This window comes from Bombina bombina, chromosome 1 (assembly GCF_027579735.1).
Source record: "Bombina bombina isolate aBomBom1 chromosome 1, aBomBom1.pri, whole genome shotgun sequence".
In the NCBI taxonomy this organism is placed as follows: domain Eukaryota; kingdom Metazoa; phylum Chordata; class Amphibia; order Anura; family Bombinatoridae; genus Bombina; species Bombina bombina.
Genome location: NC_069499.1, coordinates 342,152,346 through 342,173,123, shown reverse-complemented (window position 1 = coordinate 342,173,123; position 20,778 = coordinate 342,152,346). Strand labels below are relative to the sequence as shown.

The 20,778-nt window shown below is 37.6% G+C and overlaps 1 protein-coding gene across 3 annotated transcripts in view; it reads left to right on the top strand.

Moving 5' to 3' along the window:
- LOC128645279 (sterol 26-hydroxylase, mitochondrial) overlaps positions 1–20,778 on the top strand; it is a 199,369-nt gene that overhangs the window by 45,035 nt on the left and 133,556 nt on the right. For all 3 annotated transcript variants that reach the window (XM_053698138.1, XM_053698140.1, XM_053698137.1), the window contains exon 2: positions 15,470–15,660. In XM_053698138.1, the coding sequence (XP_053554113.1) occupies positions 15,470–15,660 (191 nt within the window). The remainder of the gene's footprint in view (positions 1–15,469; positions 15,661–20,778) is intronic.

Genomic DNA, 20,778 nt, shown 5'->3' with positions numbered 1-20,778 from the left:
CACTGGTGTGACACTGTGCCCTGGCAGGCCCTGAAACGCACACGTGTGAAAGAAACTGACTGCTATTATTTCACAGTCAAATTTCTAGTTTTTTTTAACCCCTTAATGACCGAGGACGTACGCCATACGTCCTCAGAAAAAATACAGTTAACGCCTGAGGACGTATGGCGTACGTCCTCGGTTTGGAAAGCAGCTGGAAGCGATCCTGATCGCTTCCAGCTGCTTTCCGGTTATTGCAGGATGCCTCGGTATCGAGGCATCCTGCAATAACAAATTTTACCCCTCCGGTGCAGCGAGAGCCACTCTGTGGCCCTCTCTGCACCGGGCATCGATGGCCGCATTCGTTTGTGGGTGGGAGCTGAAGTGGGGGGCGGGTGGGCGGCCATCGATGCGGTCCTTGTCAGAGAGGGGGCGGGATCGCCGGGGGCGCGCACGCATGCACGGGAGGCGGGCGGGCGCGTGCATGGGGAGGGAGCGGGTGGGAACCGCTACACTACAGAAAAACAAGAAATAGAGAGGGTGGTGTGCACACAGTACACACCACACTCTAAGGGGTCGCTATCTAGTATATAACATCTACAGCAACAAAACAAAACATATAAGTGTAACTAAGACTGTTAACAATGATACAATCAAAAAAATCAAACCCAAATGAGTAGAAATGGGCATATGAGTGTATGCAGATATCACACAAAGTCCACAACAGATCTTGAAAAAACAACAAGGATAGAGGCAGCTGTCTGTCATAGGACGGTCATCCTGTGGTAACGTGGTCTGAAAAAAGAGGAACAGAGGCGCCAAGCATGGCCTAGTAACGTCAAAACACCAGAGCACACAGGACCAACAGATAGAATATACTCACAAGTGAGGCGCACCCTTGTGGTGCTATTGTAGCAGACTGGAACTATAAACGTGGTCCAGCTCACATCACTTCCAATTAGAAATCCGAAACCAGATGATCCTTTGGATGGCCTATTGGTTGAATCCTGGAATAAAACAAGGCAAAAACATAGCCCAGTACTGTTTAGGCCAGGAGGATAGAATATTTAAAAGTTGCACTTACAAGAGGCGAAGCACCGCCAGGGATTTCTAATTGGTAGTGACGAGAGCTGGACCACGTTTATAGTTCCAGTCTGCTACAATAGCACCACAAGGGTGTGCCTCACTTGTGAGTATATTCTATCTGTTGGTCCTGTGTGCTCTGGTGTTTTGACGTTACTAGGCCATGCTTGGCGCCTCTGTTCCTCTTCTTTTTTCAGAACACTACAGAAAAAAATGTTTTTATAAGTGGGAGAAAGGGGTGCAAAATATTTAGTACTAAGTGATCTGGGAGCGGGTGGGGGATTGGTCTTGGGGGGGAAGCTACACTACAGAAAACTTAAATTAAAAAAAACAAAAAAACATTTTATTTGCAAACTGGGTACTGGCAGAGGGGGAGGGTTAGGAAGCTGTTTTGGGGGGGATCAGGGAGGTTGGGGGCTAAGGGGGGGATCCTACACAACAGCATATATAAATATGCTAAAAAAATATATATATATATATATATATATAAAAAAGATACCTTTTATTTTAGTACTGGCAGACTTTCTGCCAGTACTTAAGATGACGGGGACAATTGTGGGGTGGGGGAGGGAAGAGAGCTCTTTGGGAGGGATCAGGGGGTCTGATGTGTCAGGTGGGAAGCTGATCTCTACATTAAAGCTAAAATTAACCCTGCAAGCTCCCTACAAGCTACCTAATTAACCCCTTCACTGCTGGGCATAATTCATGTATTGTGCGCAGTTGCATTTAGTGGCCTTCTAACTACCAAAAAGCAACGCCAAAGCCATATATATCTGCTATTTCTGAACAAAGGGGATCCCAGAGAAGCATTTACAACCATTTGTGCCATAATTGCACAAGCTGTTTGTAAATAATTTCAGTGAGAAACCTAAAGTTTGTGAAAAAGTTGACTATTTTTTTTTAATTTGATCGCATTTGGCGGTGAAATGGTGGCATGAAATATACCAAAATGGGCCTAGATCAATACTTGGGGTTGTCTACTAAACTACACTAAAGCTAAAATTAACCCTACAAGCTCCCTAATTAACCCCTGCACTGCTGAGCATAATACACGTGTGGTGCGCAGCGGCATTTAGCGGCCTTCTAATTACCAAAAAGCAATGCCAAAGCCATATATGTCTTCTATTTCTGAAAAAAGGGGATCCCAGAGAAGCATTTACAACCATTTGTGCCATAATTGCACAAAATGTTTGTAAATGATTTCAGTGAGAAACCTAAAATTTGGAAAAATGGAACGTTTTTTTTTTTTATTTGATCGCATTTGGAGGTGAAATGGTGGCATGAAATATACCAAGATGGGCCTAGATCAATACTTTGGGTTGTCTACTACACTACACTAAAGCTAAAATTACCCCAAAAAGCTCCCTAATTAGCCCCTTCACTGCTGGACATAATACAAGTGTGGTGCGCAGTGGCATTTAGCGGCCTTCTAATTATCAAAAAGCAACGTCAAAGCCATATATGTCTGCTATTTCTGAACAAAGGGATCCCAGAGAAAAATGTACAACCATTTATGCCATAATTGCACAAGCTATTTGTAAATAATTTCAGTGAGAAACCTAAAGTTTGTGAAAAAGTGAACAATTTTTTTTATTTGATCGCATTTGGTGGTGAAATGGTGGCTTGAAATATACCAAAATGGGCCTAGATCAATACTTTGGGAGGTCTTCTAAAAAAAATATATATACATGTCAATGGCTATTCAGGGATTCCTGACAGATATTAGTGTTCCAATGTAACTAGGGCTAATTTTGGAAACAGCAAAGTGCTACTTGTATTTATGGCCCTATAACTTGCAAAGAACATGTAAACATTGGGTATTTCTAAACTCAGGACAAAATTTAGAAACTATTTAGCATGGGTGTTTTTGGTGGTTGTAGATGAGTAACAGATTTTGGGGGTCAAAGTTAGAAAAAGTGTTTTTTTTTCCCATTTTTTCCTCTTATTTTATAAAAAATTTTTATAGTAAATTATAGGATATGATGAAAATAATGGTATCTTTAGAAAGTCCATTTAATGGCGAGAAAAACGGTATATAATATGTGTGGGTACAGTAAACGAGCAAGAGGAAAATTACAGCTAAACTCAAACACCGCAGAAATGTAAAAATAGCCCTGGTCCCAAACGGACAGAAAATGGAAAAGTGCTATGGTCATTAAGGGGTTAATGTACACTACTGTTACACCAGATATGAGTTGCACTGGTGTGACACTGTGCCCTGGCAGGCCCTGAAATGCACACGTGTGAAGGAAACTGACTGCTATTATTTTACAGTCAAAAAAGTGTTTTTTTTTTTTTTTAAATGTACACTACTGTTACACCAGATATGAGTGGTGGCACTGGGCAAGTGGGCACTGTATATGCTGTGAGCCTGACACACACGCTGGCAGGCAGGCAACTGCAATTAGATTACACAGGAAAAAAAAAAAAAAAAGCAGACTGATGTTCTAGCCCTAAAAAGGGTTTTTTGGGGTGCTGTCCTTACAGCAGAGATCAGATGTGTCCTTCAGGACTGTAGTGGACACTGAATACACTAGCCTAGCTATCGATTTCCCTATTAAATCAGCAGCAGCTACACTGTCCCTCCTCTCACTAAGAATGCAGCTTCCGAATTAATCTAAAATGGATGTTGTCCAGGAGGTGGGAGGGTCTGGGAGGGAGGGTCTGCTGGAATGTGTCTGCTGACTGTGAGGTACAGGGTCAAAGTTTACTCATTGATGACGAATAGGGGGCAGACCGAACATCGCATATGTTCGCCAGCTGGGGCGAACGCGAACAAGCTATGTTTACCGGGAACTATTCGCCGGCGAACTATTCGGGACATCACTACTCACAAGGTTTTCAGGATCTACAGAATGAAAACCAAAATTTAAAAGCTATTATTACAAATAAACTACTGGCAAACAGGGTTCACATGACCCTCCTGAGCCAATAGTTAGTCCTCCTGAACATTTTTTGGAGACACATCCCTTTAAAGGGAATGTAAAAATGCTTTGATTGAAGCCGGTAGCAATTTCTAGACTTATATTTATATGATACAATCATTTTCTTATAGGTTCACAGTACATAAGTTGTATTAGGTAGCCTGATATCTGTTAGTTATTGCGAAACAGGTATAGCTAAATCTAATCTACAAAATTACCAGTACCAGAAAACTTAGTATCCTCTCTGCTATTGCAAACAAAGGGGTTAATTGCATTGGGGGGTTTGGGGTGCATGGCTGTTTATGGGACATGATTGAGATTTGAGAATGAGTTTAACGGTTTTGGATCATGGTGAATAAGGGGTGAATTGTTTTTAAGGAGCTATTGAACTGGGGGTCTCAAGTTTAATCGCTCTGTTTTAGTGCACTGCATAGCACAAAAAAAAATTTCATTCATTCTGGAGCCGACCCTGGTTGCGCTCCACCACCGGCCTCCCTTGCTAGAAGAAATCTATTCCTCACTAGCGTCCAATCAAAATACGTGTCTACGGGCTTGTTTATGTTTGTCATGATGCAACGCAACTATCGTATCTGTTTCTTATGCGCATGCGCAAACATTTTTCATTACGGCGAGCAAATCAAGAAGAAGCAGGGAGTCATATACTATGCGCATGCACAATTGTTTAGCGCATGCGTAGGTCTCAGAATCGCAAATGTCTGGCTACGCCAGAGTAAACATTGAATCATTTTCGACACATCGATTCATTGTTTCCCTGGTTTAAAACCAGTAAGTATTCCTGTATCTTATTTTTATTCTAAGTCTTAATGGGAACGTTAAAAATGATTTCCAAAGAAAGGTTTATTAACATTTCTAACTAATGATGTTATTAATTTGCGCATGAGCTATTTGATATCAATATCGGGAGCGCCCTTAGAGAGTGAGGTATACAGCGAGTGGAACCTTTGCACAAGTCACAGAGAAGAACAAGCACAATATCATGGGATGGAGTTCTATAGCATAACGGGTCAAGATAATACTATAAAAAAACTAAGAAATAGCAAGTATAAAATAAAAAAATAAACTAGCATTTCAACTAGTATAGACATATCAATGGGATTTATGCATGTCACGTTGCATAGTATTGACCATCACTTTAATGCTTACTTTAAAACCCAGGACTTACTCCTCAGACAGAAAAAAAGTAATTACAGTCATTTCTTATCTCCAGGGAGAACCTAGAACCTGGACTAATACATTTCAAGAGACTGATGATCCTATTCTGAATTCACTTGATCGATTTTTTTTTTTTTACCACTATGTCTTCCATCTATGTTGACACAAACACCCAGCTAACTGCAGAAAATGTATTAAGAAACCTCAGGCAAGGCAAAAAACCTGTTGAAGATTTCATAGTGGAGTTTAACAGATGGTATTCTCAGGAATCAATTCCGTTTAGGTTTATCTGAAGCTTTGAAATATGAATTATCATGCATAGAATTACCTGGCACTTAGGAACAATAACTGAAACTAAGCATTTCTATTGACAGAAGGTTAAGGGAAAGAAGAGCATAGCGAGCTCATACGGAAAATCTTCACAAGAAATCTCAAAGCACTGATTCTGTTCCAACCCTTACCAATACTCTCTCAGAACCTATGGAAATAAGAGTCATTAGAGGTCCTTTAAAGTGACACTTAACCCAAATTTTTTCTTTTGTGATTCAGATAGAGCATGCAATTTTAAGCAACTTTCTAATTTACTCCTATTATCAATTTTTCTTCGTTCTCTTGCTATCTTTATTTGAAAAAGAAGGCATCTAAGCTTTTTTTTGGTTCAGACCTATGGACAGCACTTTTTTATTGGTGGATGAATTTATCCAATCAGCAAGAACAACCCAGGTTGTTTAATAAAAATGGGCCGGCATTTAAGCTTACATTCTTGCATTTCAAATAAAGATACCAAGAGAATGAAGAAAATGTGATAATAGGAATAAATTAGAAAGTTGCTTAAAATGTCATGCTCTATCTGAATCACGAAAGAAAAGAATTGGGTTCAGTGTCCCTTTAAGCCTAAAATAAAAAATTAGAAGGAAGAATTTAAACTTGTGTTTATATTGTGCAAAAAAAGAACATATTGTGAAGAATTGCCCATCTTTAAAGAAGTCTACGTCCGGAAAGAAATATTCCTCAAAAAATTGTTTATCTCTCCAAGTTAAATCTTCTTCTAACTGCATATTACCTTTAACTCTACAGTGGGACCACACTCACTTACAAGCTGATGCTATTATAGATTCTGGTGCCTGTGGAAATTTCAACGACTCATCTCTGGTTACTAAGAATAAAATACCTTGTAAAGCAAAATGCAATCCTATTACCATAAGAGTTTTAGATCAATTACCCATGAAACCATACCCATACAAATCTCTACTCATGAAGGACATATGGAGGCTGGATTATCATATGTCTGTTGGACCTGATCTGACAATGCAGATCAGGTCCGACAGACATCATTGAATGCAGAGAGCAATACACTCTCCATATTCAGCATTGCTCTGTATTCAGCTCTTGTGAGCTGCTGGTGCAGCGCCACCCCCTGCAGACTCGTGACCAATGGGCCGCCAGCAGGGAGGTGTCAATCAACCCGATAGGAATCGCCACAATACAACCCGATCAAGTATGGTCCGCCTCATCAAGAGTAGGCGGACAGGGTTATGGAGCAGCGGTCTTTAGAGCTTGATAAATGGGCCTCATGGAGTTTATATCTTTAAGTTATACCTTCACCTTTGTATTCACTGTTCTAGGAATTCCTTAGTTACAAATACACTCCCCTACAATTTCTTGGAGTGATATGCATTTAGAATTTAAATCCAATTATTGCACTAACACTTGTTTTCAACACAATCCATTATTACAGCTCAGTATTTCTACTTTCCTCCTCAAAACAATGAATTTCAAGATGTCTTTAGCAAGAAAGAATCATAGGCATTACCTCCACATAGTGCTTACTATTTTAGTGGTTGTTGATCAATTAACAAAGATGGCACGTTATCTTCCAGCCAAGGGGACTCCTTCTGCACCTAAGTCATCTGAATTTTTTATTAACAATATTGTCAAGTTACACGGTCTACCCACAAGCCTCACTACTGACAAAGGAGTACAGTTCACTTCCAATTTCTGGAAGGAGTTATGTAGAACTCTTTCAGTCGAATTGAAATTGAGCAGTGCTTATTACCCTCATACTAATGGCTTATCAGAAGAGACAAACCAGTGGCTGGAGCAATATCTTTGTTGTTTCACAACACATCTACAGGACAACTGGATCGATCTCTTACCACTTGCGGAATTTGCCTACAACAATACCATTAGTTAAAAAACTAAATGTACACCATTTTATGCCAACTATGGATACCATCCAACTTTTCAATTTCTATCTCTCTCCTCATCCAACTTTCCTGCAGTTACCGATACTTTACAAACTAATCAAGAAGGGTTAAGTATCCTACATAATAATATCAAAGCAGCTGAACTTAAACAGAAGCCTTATTATGATTTACGCAAACTTGCTCCTCCTAACTATAAGGTAGGGATCAGGTTTGGCTCTCTACTAAGAATTTTAGATTGAATACTCCTTCAAGGAAATTGAGTTCTCTCTACATCGGACCCTTATAAATAACAAAGATCATTAATGCTAACGCAGTTAAACTCTAATTACCACCAACATATCGTATCCTTTCTACTTTTCAAGTCTCTCTGATTAAGCCTTTTAAAGACAATCCTTTCCCTGATTGTGTGTGTCTCCTCCACCTCCTCCAGTACTTATTGATAGACAAAAAGAATATGAAGTAGCACAGATTCTTTATTCCAGACTTCGATATCATCAACTTCAATACCTAGTCAGATGGTAAGGTTATGAAGAGAATGACTCATGTATTGCTGCTTCTGACCTCAATGCTCCTCGGTTGTTGAAAAGGTTTAATTTGGCTCATCCTAGTAAGCCCGGAGGGCCTCCTTGAGGAGGGGTACTGTCATATATTTTCCTCTACCCCTTTAACTTATACTTTCCTCCTGACCCTTTAACATGGATTAAACCTTACTATTTCCAATGAAAAACAGGTGCACCTATCTAGGTTGCTTGATTATTGATTCACTTTCTACTCAGACTACAGATCTCTCTGCCTGTGTATCTACTTCTCTCTAGCTTCGGATGCTATTCGCATGCTGGAAGTATCATTGCAAGTACTACCTGTTTACTAGTGTTTGTTCAACTTTCAAGGAAACATTGTTACTAATTTACTTTTGGATTGTGTTTCACTCTTGTGCTTGTGCTCACATCTTGTCAGCTGTTAATCTGCATACCTACCGCAACGTCTGCTAGCTACTACACAAAAGGCATTACTTGTTCAAGTGTGGTATTGTCATTACTATAGCAACTCATCATAATCATTTACTCTGTGAATACTAAAGACATTACTTGTTTCTGTCCATTTACATCCTAATTGCTAAGCAGCTGCATCTGTCTTCTGTAATGATCTGTTTCACAGTTTGCTCTGTGCAAGCTTGTTCCTGCAATTCCACTGAATACCTCTTGGGGCAATATTACTACTCAGTCAATACTTATACTTACCTCTTTGGTGTATATATTCCCAATATGTTTTCTGCATTACAGTGTAAGTTGTATTTGCTTTATTCAACCATTGATATATATTAACTCAGCGGACATTTACTTTGTAGGTTTTTACTTCTATAAAATCCTATCTAAAAATCTTTGCTTACAAAACCCATATTCATATACATATTATTTAAAGTTATATGAAAACATACTCAGCAGTTGTGTTTAACAAACTTAATTTAAAACTAGAGGGTGACAGAGCCTTACTGTGCAAACTGAAACCTCATTGCCTGTTGCCACCACGTCTTGCTGCAGGTGATTTGCAGTCACTCAAGGGTTTTTCTCTGCCTTCTCAGAAATCTGGTTGCAGCCATTGGAAGCTTCCTTTTTCTGCTTCATCCAGGTAATGTAACCACTGTTCCTTCAACTTTGAACTTGCGAATTATGCTTCCAACGGTGTCTCTAGGAACATTTATGGCTAGATTACAAGTTTTTTTTTCGGTAAGACTTGCGGTGCTAACGCTCCATTTTTTTCCAGCGCTGACTTTAAACAACGCTGGTATTACAAGTTTTCTGAATGGCTGCGTTAGCTTCAGAAAAGTGAGCGTTGAGCAAATTTAGCTCCACTTCTCACTGTAATACCAGCATTGCTACGGTAGCGGTAAGCTGGCTAAAAACGTGCTTGTGCACGATTTCCCCATAGGAAACAATGGGGTTGAGACGGATGAAATAAAACCTAACACCTGCAAAAAAGCAGCGTCCAGCTTCTAACGCAGCTCCATTATTTCCTATGGGGAAATACTTTTTATGTCTACACCTAACACCCTAACATGAACCCCGAGTCTAAACACCCCTAACCTTACACTTATTAACCCCTAATCTCGTCGCCACCTGCATTATAATATTAACCCCTAATCTGCCGCTCCGGACACCGCCGCCACCTACATTATACCTATGAACCCCTAATCTTCTGCCCCAAACACCGAAGACACCTACATTATATTTATTAACCCCTAATCTTCCGCCCCCAACGTCCCTGCCACTTACCTACAATTATTAACCCCTAATCTGCTGCCCCCAACGTCGCCGCTACTATATTAAATGTATTAACCCCTAAACCTAAGTCTAACCCTAACACCCCCCTAACTTAAATCTATTTTAAATAAATCTAAATAAAATTACTATAATTAAATAAATTATTCCTATTTAAAACTAAATACTTACCTATAAAATAAACCATAAGATAGCTACAATATAAATAATAATTACATTATAGCTATTTTAGGATTTATTTTTATTTAACAGGCAACTTTGTATTTATTTTAACTAGGTAGAAAAGTTATTAAATATGTATTAACTATTTAATAACTACCTAGCTAAAATAAATACAAAAGTACCTGTAAAATAAACCCTAACCTAAGTTACAATTACACCTAACACTACTCTATAATTAAATTAATTAGCTAAACTACCTACAATTAAATACAATTAAATTAACTAAACTAGAATTAGGTTTAGGGGTTAATACAATTAATATAGTAGCGGCGACGTTGGGGGCAGCAGATTAGGGGTTAATAATTGTAGGTAGGTGGCGGTGATGTTAGGGACAGCAGATTAGGGGTTAATAAAAAAATTTATAGTGTTTGCGAGGCGGGAGTGCGGCGATTTAGGGGTTAATACATTTAATATAGTGGCAGCGATGTCCGGTCGGCAGATTAGGGGTTACATTTTTTTATTATAGTGTTTGCGATGTGGGGGGGCCTCGGTTTAGGGGTTCATAGGTAGTTTATGGGTGTTAGTGTACTTTGTAGCACTTTAGTTAAGAGCTTTATGTTCCGGCGTTAGCCCATAAAGCTCTTAACTACTGACATTTAAATGGACAGTCTACCATAGAATTGTTATTGTTTTAAAAGATAGATAATCCCTTTATTACCTATTGCCCAGTTTTGCATAACCAACACAGTTATATTAATATACTTTTTACCTCTGTGATTACCTTGTATCTAGGAACCTTCTTCCAGCCCCCTGATCACATGACTGTGACTGTTTATTATCTATTGTCTTAAATTTAGCATTGTATTGTGCTAGATCTTAAATAACTTTCTGTGCCTGAACACAGTGTTATCTATATGGCCCACGTGTACTTTCTGTATCTTTGTGCTGAAAAGAGATTTAAAAAGCATGTGATAAGAGGCAGCCCTCAAAGGCTTAGAAATTAGCATATGAGCCTACCTAGGTTTAGTTTAAACTAAGAATACCAAGAGAAAAAAGCAAATTTGATGATAAAAGTAAATTGGAAAGTTGATTAAAATTAAAAGTCTTATCTGAATAATGAAAGTTTAATTTATACTAGACTGTCCCTTTAAATGCGGTAGAAGTCTTGACAGGAGAGGGTCCACCGCTCACTTCTTCCAAGACTTGTAATACCAGCGTTAGGAAAATCCCATTAAAAAGATAGGATACGCAATTGAAGTAAGGGGATTTGCGGTAGCCAAAAGTCGCAAAAGAAAAGTGAGTGGTACACCTTTACCTGCCAAACTCGTAATACCAGCGGGCGTTAAAAAGCAGCGTTAGGGCCCCTTAACGCCGCTTTTTAAGGCTAACGCAGAACTCGTAATCTAGACGTTAGTGTCTTTGCTATCTTTTTGTATCATGTTCCTTGTTTGTGAAGGGTGATCTCTTCTCTTAACTTTTTGGACCATTCTTTTGACTTAGCCATAATGCTAACTTGCAGTCAAACGTGACACTAAACAAACCTCTAGCCAGTTCAGGTATTTCATGTATTCTAGCTTAAGCCCACCTGGTGCCACTAATGAAGCCCTTGATTAGTTGCATCAGGTATGCTTGGGACAACACCTGTTTTACATATTTGTGCTGTGAGGGATTCTATTCAGGGCATTTAATAAATTCTGCAGTCTCAAAATTATTCAAAGTTGCATTTTCAGTTGAAGTTTGGGAAACCACTTGAAGTATTCGTTGTGTTGATCTATTTCAATTGCTTTTGTTTGATTTGTCCATTGCAAACAGCTGAGTCTGTAAATTTTGGCAATAAACCTAATTTGCAATGGGAGTTGAATAATTTTGATTACAACTGTAACTTTCCAAATTACTTCTATTCTCAGATGTGCTTTGTTTTCTTGGTATCCTTTCTTAAAGAGTAAACCTAGTAAGTCTAATAGAAGCTTAAAAGTGTGCACAGATCTATAGCATTTTATGGCAGCAGTGCTTACAAATATGTATAACATTGCTTTAAACATTGTTGCAAACACTGCTGCCAGATGGCTTAATACACGTGCACGCTCCTGAGCTCACCTATGATTACTGTTTAACAGCGGACACCAAGAAAAAATTAATTATAGCAGTAAATTGGAAAGTTGTTTAACATTTAATGCTCTAATCGATTTAAGTTTAATTTTGTCTTTACTGTCCCTTTAACAACACACTGTGCAGAACATGGGGTTACAGTATGCTGCTTCCCAGAGGAGACAGCATTTGGAAAAAAAGCAGCAGAGACCTCACAGAAAAGAAGCACAATGGGCCAGAACTACAATATGTCAAGCTAGCTCTGAGGCAATAACCCTATATTTTCTAGCAGGCAGTGGTGGTGAAAAGTTTGTCCCCCAGGGAATCAAGGATCGTTACTGGGCCTTTTTAATATTTTTATTAATGACTTAGAGGAAGGATTAAATAGACTTCTATATATTTACAGATGATACAAAGTTGTGTAAAGTCAGTGCAGGATGTAATTGATTTGCAAGGGGATTTACAAACTTTGGTAGAATGGGCGAGTAAATGGCAAATGAGATTTAATATTGGTAAATGTAAGTTTCTACATTTTGGAAGTAAAAATAAGCAACCTATTATTTAAATTGGACTTGACTCAGCAAAACAGAGTAGGAAAGAGATTTAGGCATACTTTATTAAAAGCAAGCTAAAAATGAGTGTGTAATGCAAGGCAGTGGCTTCTAAGGCTAATAAGATACTAGCATGTGTTAAAAGAGGCATTGATGCAAGTGTAGCATCATTTTGTGGCTATATAAATCCCAGGTAAGACCTCACCTTGAATATGGAGTGCAGTTTTGGGGACCAATTTCAAAAGAAGACATTGCAGAATTAGAAAAAGTTCAGAGAAGGGCCACAAAACTTATAAAAGGAATGGAGGATTTAGACTTTGAGACTCTAGAAAAAAGGTGGTTGGGAGGTGATAAGATTTAATCTCCAGCAACGTAAACGTTTTTTCATTGTAAGAGCAATAGCATTTTGGGACTCCTTGCCTAAGGAGTTAGAGACTGCCAATACCTTAGATACATTTTTGGCTACAAACGAAATTCAGGAATATGATTGCTTGTGTTAAAGTAATGGTAAATTCTAGCGTTTAATAAACGCTAGGATTTGTGAGTGCTATGAACAAGCTGATGTTCTGTCATTAAATATATAAAAAGAAATGCAGACCTTAAAGTACCTTTATTTGGTTGCCATCTTCTGCCTAAACTGAGTTCCTCCAGCCACCCTCGGCAAATGTCTTTTTTTTCCAACAAGGTGAACTTTTCACCTCTTAGCCATGTGGCTTAAACGATTATTGGCTAAGAGGTTAAAATGTCACCTTATTGGAAAAAAAAAATACTTTTGCTGAAATTGCTGTGGGCAGCCCGACGCGTTTAGTTTAGGCAGAGGCTTGCAGCCAAATAAATGTACTTTCTCTCACCCTGCATTTGTTTTATACTTCATGGCAGAAAGTCACCTTTATGTATAGCACTGGTAAACCCTAGCATTTTTGTAATGCTAGGATTTACCATAACTTTAAGTGGGTCAGCTTTTTAAATGGTGTTAATTTAAGCTCAACTGGAACTTCTTTATTACAAATCAAGTAGGATCTGTATAGGTTTAACTATATGAACTTCTGTCTTCTTTTAACCTTAACTACTATGTTACTTTTTCAGACTGGAGCCCTGGAACCCAGTAGTATCTGCTTATGCCCCTGCTTATTATTATTATTATTATTATTATTATTATTATTATTATTATTATATATATATATATATATATATATATATATATATATATATATATATATATATATATTGCCTTATTACATATTATATTAACTACAATGTCCCTTTAACCTCCCCAAATGTTTTTATACTAGTCATGCACACCCAGCAGTGCATTGTTTTTACCCCCCATGCAAGTAATGCCCACATAGTAGTGATTCATTTTACCCTTTAATGACAGTAATGTACATATCAAGTTTTTAAACCTCCCATGCCAGTAAAGCACAAAAAGCATTTTTTTTTACTCCCATGTCACTAATGCATAGGCTGCAGTGTTTTTAAATTCTCAATGTCAATAATGCACTCATGTAACTTTGTTTACATCTCCAATGGCAGCATCACACATTCAGCAGTGAACTCTTAACTCCTTAGTTTCCAATAACAGTTGTTGAAGCCTCTTTGGATGCCAGTATTGATTGCTACCTACTTACCTACTTTTACTAGTTACCTACTTTTGGTTATTCACTTTTGAAATTGCTTTCATCAATGACTTCCTCCTTTATAAATATGGCAAAAACCATTCCAAGATGGCTACTACCATGAACATTGTACATCAACTACAACATTGTAACAAAAATGCACACGCTCAATGTCTCTTCTTTGTGGCAGTGGCCATCTTTAAAGGCTATGACATGTTTGTAAAGGGAGAAGCCTCTGGTAGCATTTAAGGCTGGGGACTAATTTGAAGGACATTATAGTGTAAAAAAATAATTGATCAAGTCATTGCTATAGTATATGTTTAACCCCAGCATACCTGTTGCACTCCCATGCTATTCCTGTGCAAGACATGGCTGTTGATGGGTGGATACGTTTGTATGCCTTCCTATATTTAGTTAAAGGGACATGAAACCCACATTTTTCCTTTCATGATTTAGAAAGAGAATGCAATTTTAAACATATTTCTAATTTACTTCTATTATCTAATTTGTTTTATTCTCTTGATATTCTTTGCTGAAAAGCATATCTAGATATGCTCAGTAGCTGCTGATTGGTTGCTGCACATAGAAGCCTTGTGTGATTGGCTCACCCATGTGCATTGCTTTTTCTTCAAATAAGGATATCTAAACAATGAAGCAAAATGAATAATAGAAGTATATTGTAATGTTGTTTAAATCTGTATGTTCTATCTGAATCATGAAAGAAAGATTTTGTGTTTAGTGGCCCTTTAAGGCTAATCATCATGACAAACCAACCAAACGTTTATGTCCACAAAGGAGCACTTTAGCCGAAAGCATCTTTGTTTACTTTTAAGTCTCCATGGCATGAGCATTTTCTGCATTGTGGCTATTGTTTTATTATAGATGCAGCTTTTTGTATCATGTCTCGCAAACTTTTTATTTTATAATATGGCTTCTGTCTATGATGAATTTCGTTTGTTTGGCTACTGTTTGTGATAGTTTATTCTAGAGTGCACAGTTGTTTTCCTGATTATCTTGTTCCTGATTATGTCCTTGTCTAGGGTTTAAGCAAATTGCTAGGAATTACCCAAATAGTTAACAAATATATGCAAAAAAACTTGAATGATAACTAAAATGTATAGCACTCAATAAAAACAGTATCCAAATTTCATTAGAACATAATCACAATAACATATCATTAGTAGGACTGTTTAACACGCACTAAATTATATGACCCTAAATGTAACAAATTACAATCCACAATTAGTCCAGAAGTAAACAAGATTAATATAGCAGATATGAGGAGCAATATCAAAATAAACTCTGTAACTATGTCTTCAAATATTTGTATTTAAAATATTTGATTTTATACAAAGCAGCACAGAAACACACACATTCAGCTATAGCTCACATTGTTTGTTTTTCCAGAGGATTCAGAAGAAGAAATATGGACCCATGTGGAAAACCAAAATAGGAAAACACGAGTTAGTGAATGTTGCCAGTCCTGAGATTCTGGAGTCGGTGTGTAGACAAGAGGGAAAATATCCTATGAGGGCTGACATGTATCTATGGAGGGAACACAGGAATAAAAGAAACTTTTCATATGGTCCTTTAACAGAGTGAGTATAAAGTAATTAAGTGTGGATGCACATTTATAAAGAGAGACATCATCATTTAAACATTTTTGGTACATTTAGTAACTGTACATAACAGTTACCAAGACTTAAGGCAGAAACCTAACAAGAGCCAGATATATGGAGATTAAACTTACCAAATACAGATCAATGGGTAGTTTACACAATAACCTGATGGTGATTATCCAGAGTTATTAAAGAGAAAGTACTTGGATGAGAGACAATATTAAAAGGAAGTTCCTGGTTCCATGTGAACAGTTTCTAGCCTGTATTTTTAAAGCCTTTCACAGTGCCTTACTGTTTGGATGAGCTGAATAATGTGGCTGCAGATTTACACTGACCAGATTTCAGTTATTTCTCTAATTTGTGTGTGAAAATCAGATTTAATATAAATATTGGCTACTTAGGATATATCACATTCCTGGAGCAAAAATATTTAACCAAACCCTCACAGTAACTAGTAACAAGTGTTTGTGCTTCTTATTACTTTTAATGGGAAGAATCAGAGAAGGCTGTAGAGTCATTAGGTCTGTAGGCAAAGCTTAGATATGAGGCCCCTAGAAGGAAAAAACAAAAAATGCAATCAATTAATTTGCGCAAATTGCATATAGGTCGAGGTTTGATAAATCCCATGAGCCTTGAAGTCACAGCTTCAGGAAATGTTACTTTTGGTTTATCACCTTTTTTAATGTTCTGCTTATATCTATACAGTATACAAACACTATTGACTGGCTCCTAAGAAGTGTGTTGTTTGCTCAGTATTCTTGATGGAAAGACCAGTGAGCAATCATAAATAAACAGGCATTTAGCAATATCATACTTTTTTAGAATTAAACAGATCCCAGAGCAAATGACATGAATCGGATCATTCCTCAGACACATTTTGTAAGTGGCAGCCCTCATGAGCAGCAAATGCAACAGAATAGACTCCAAACCTGCCAGTCCAGCAGATCAGACCTCATTATAATAAGCATATGCTACATCAGCACTCAGATTAAATACACAGCAACCTAAGATGCATGCCCGCAATGTCCCTTAAAGAGGTAGTCTAGTCAAAATTAAACTTTCATGATTCAGATAGGACATGCAATTTTAAGCAACTTTCCAATTTACTTGTATCATCAAATTTGCTTTGTTCTCTTGGTATTCTTTGTTAAAAGCTAAACCTAGGTCTGCTTATATGCAAATGTTTAAGCTCTTGAAGGGCACCTCTTATCTCAGTGCATTTTGACAGTTTTTCAAAGTTAGACCGTGCTAGTTCATGTATGCCATATAGATATGCTATCTTTTTAAGCAATACAAATTCTTGAGTAGACTGTCCCTTTAAGCTCAATATATACCAATCTAGAACCCCTAATCTGCTTTTCAATCCCCCCACAACCTCATTATGTTGAGTATATGCTGCCTCACTCAGAGCCCAAGATCAGATGCATGTGGGTGTGTATATGTGCTTATTTTGTGCTATAGCCCAACAGTTTAATTTTGGAATCATCAGAACAGTTTTCCATATGTGTGCTAGTTATAAACTCTAATCCTGCCCTCATATTATTAACCATATCATCTATTTACTTTACAACCTCAGCACACTAGCCTATTTTTTCTCAAATATGCTCCCCTTCTTACCTGATTCCTATACAGCAGTGCTTCTTAAAATGGGGTTTGGCTCCCTCTGTTGGGTTCCTTAAAATTTTTGGGGGTTCCCACAAGATTTGGTAATGTACTGTGAGCATATGTGTGTGTTTGGAGTGTGTTTATGTATGAGCGTTCGTGTATTTGTGTATGAGTAAATAACTTTTTTCCACATTTTGCTTAATGTGAGGTGGGCACATTTTGTACTTTGGCTGACACTCATCGCAATATGCAGGGGAGTTGCCTACATGGAGTTAGACAATAAGTGCTAAGATGCATGCCCTATTTGGATGTATGTCTGCCATGCAAATGCACTTTGTTGAATTTCTTATGGTAATTTAACTCACCACTTGTGTACATTTATTACTCGTGGTACAGTATAAAACGCCTTTGCAAAATCCAAGTATGTTCCTCATAAAACCATGCTGATTTGAACTCATAATCTTGTTTACATGAATATACTCATCAATATAATCCCTTCAAGTATCTTCCCCAGTATTGATGTCAGACTAACTGGTCTATAGCTTACTGGATCAGCCCTGCTTCTATTTTTAAAAAGTGGTACCCCTTCAGCTTTATGCCAGTTCTGGGGTACTATGCCTGAGGATAATGAGTCTTGAAAAATTAAGAGTAGAGGTTTGGCTATAACAGTGCTAAGTTTCCATAAAACCCTTGGGTGCATTCCATCTGGGCCTGGAGTTTAATTTACCTTAATATTATCCCGTTTTCCCCCCTGATATCCTCTAGAGAGAGCCCATTTCATAACATGGGCTTGTGTGTTTTAGTTTGTTTCAAAGTATCTTCCATTGGATCTTCTCTTGTGTATACTGAAGAAAAGAACTGATTGAATACCCAGCATTTTTCCTGTCACTGTTAATTATGCTACCCTTCACACATTTGAATGTACATGTATTGTCCTTCTTACATTTTTTGCCATATATGTACTTAAAAAAAACTTTTAAGGTTTGACTTAGAATCCTTTGCAATTAACCTTTATTTTAAATTTTGGCTAATTTGATTGGGGTTTTTTTGCATTTTTTTGCATGCTTTGTTACATTCCTTATATATTTGGAATGTTGAGTCTGTACTATTTTTTTTTAATAATTTAAGTACACTATGTTTTTTTCCTAATTTTAGATTCATTTCTAGTTAGCTCTTCTATTAATTGTGACAAGAAGTTATCCCCGAGAACATCTCCCTTAGCAGTATTACTAGTTTCATTTTCCATGGTTATGTTGGGGTAGATAAAATCTCACATAATTGCAGCACTAGTATTAGCAGCCTTTCCTATTTTCATTAGAAGTTGAGTTTCCTCCGTGTTACTAATGTTGGTGGGGCTCGTAGCATGTATTTAGTAATATTTGGTTTAGGATTTTTTTTCCCAATTCTTATTTCAACCCACAGGGTCTATACATTATCACCTGTTTAATAAATGTCTTACCTTATTGTAGGTTTAAGGTCAGGTTTAATATACATGCAAATTCCTCCACCCTTTTTTATTACTCCTGTCCCTCCTAAATAAAGTATAACCCTCTAAGTTAACTCTCTATTCATTTGAATTGTCCCACCAAGTTTTAGTTATACAGTTATACTGATATCATAGTCCTCTTCTGTAAATAAGAGCTCAAGCTCCCCCATTTTACCCGTCATATGTTTGCATTGCAAGGAAGCTTGGCACTCACGAGAGCGCTCTTCCATAGGCTCCAATAGGAGCCTCATTCTCATGCTGACAGACACGGCAGAGAACCTAGCACAGTGAAGGGGCAAATCGCGCAGCGATGGGCAGCAAATGTAGAACCTATGTATATGAATATATACGTATATATTTATGTGTCTATATGTGTATATACACATATTACACATAAATATATATGTATATAAGCATATCTATTTACAGTAGACATACAGTCACCATAGACCGCAATGTAAAGGCACTTTTCAGTCCGTTTTTTTTTTCTAACAACTCACATCCCCTAACTTTAACCCTAAAAACTGCTTTGTGCATTTTTTATTTTAATTATTAAAGATGCTACTTTTTTTTTTTTTTTTTTTTTTTTTTTTTAAAGGCACCATACGATTTCATTTGGGGTATTTTGGGGGCAATTGTGGGACATTTTTAAAGTTAACCAGAAATCTGATCTCTGGTTAATTTTCAGAGAGCTAATTGCTACTGCGAGCTAACGGTAGCATTAACCAGCCACTTGTAATGGCTGGTTATGTATTGTGCCCCGTAAACGGGAGAATTTGACAGTTTAAAGGAGGCACGATTAATTAGCGTTCTACTTGTAATCTAGCCCTTTATATGATAAATAGTAAGAATTGTTTTACTTGCTTTCCTGTAATTAAAATCTAAAACATTTGGGTTTCCACTGATCCTAAAAGAGGGAAGCCTGAGTGTCTACTGCAAGATGCAGAACCCTGGGATATTTTACACAGTGATTGTTTGATCATTGCAAGCATTCATTACTGGCTACAGCCACAACTACAAAATAAAGCAAATTTAGCCACCATACTCACAGTGTTAAAGGCCTTTAAAACATGTATTTTGTATGTGCTGCATAACATATTATTTATGTATATATTTTCGGGCCAAAATGCCTGCAGTTATAAAGTCTTATACTCTTACATACTGTGCTGAAACTGGATACAAAATTATTCTTAATGATTATTCCATATCCCAAGTCATATACTTTTAACTGCTACTTGAAATAACTATGGAAGATCTCAGATCAGGGATAGGCAAGGTGTCCGTGACTAGCCCTTGCAGTGTCCTCCACAACCTTAGTATATCTTTTCTTTCTGATTAAATAATAGGAATTAAAAAATATATATGTAGTGTGAGTAAAGTTAGTGGCTTGTCAAGAAACTGCTAGCGATACTGGGTGATAAGTTATGGAATAAATAAAGCCTGGGTGAAATACTGGATGTGCATCAGTATAATAACACCCAGCTCTATACAAAGACACAGTAGTGACACTGGCACATGCATATAGCCAGACAAAAGCTGGTTATAGGGTCAGTGGTATCTGCATCAGTATAACACCCAGCGCTATATAATGACACAGTAGTGACACTGGCTCATGGGTATAGCCAGAGGAGGGCTGGTTATAGGATCAGTGGTATCTGCATCAGTATAATAACACCAAGCACTATATAATGACACAGTAGTGACACTGGCACATGGGTATAGCCAGAGGAGGGCTGGTTATAGGATCACTGGTATCTGCATCAGTATAATAACACCAAGCACTATATAATGACATAGTAGTGACACTGGCACATGGGTATAGCCAGAGGAGGGCTGGTTATAGGATCAGTGGTATCTGCAGCAGTATAATAACACCCAGCACTATATAATGACACAGTAGTGACACTGGCACATGGGTATAGCCAGAGGAGGGCTGGTTATTGTATCCTTTGTCTGTGCCTATCCCTGTCTGGGATACATTATTTGGTTGATTGTATACAGTAACA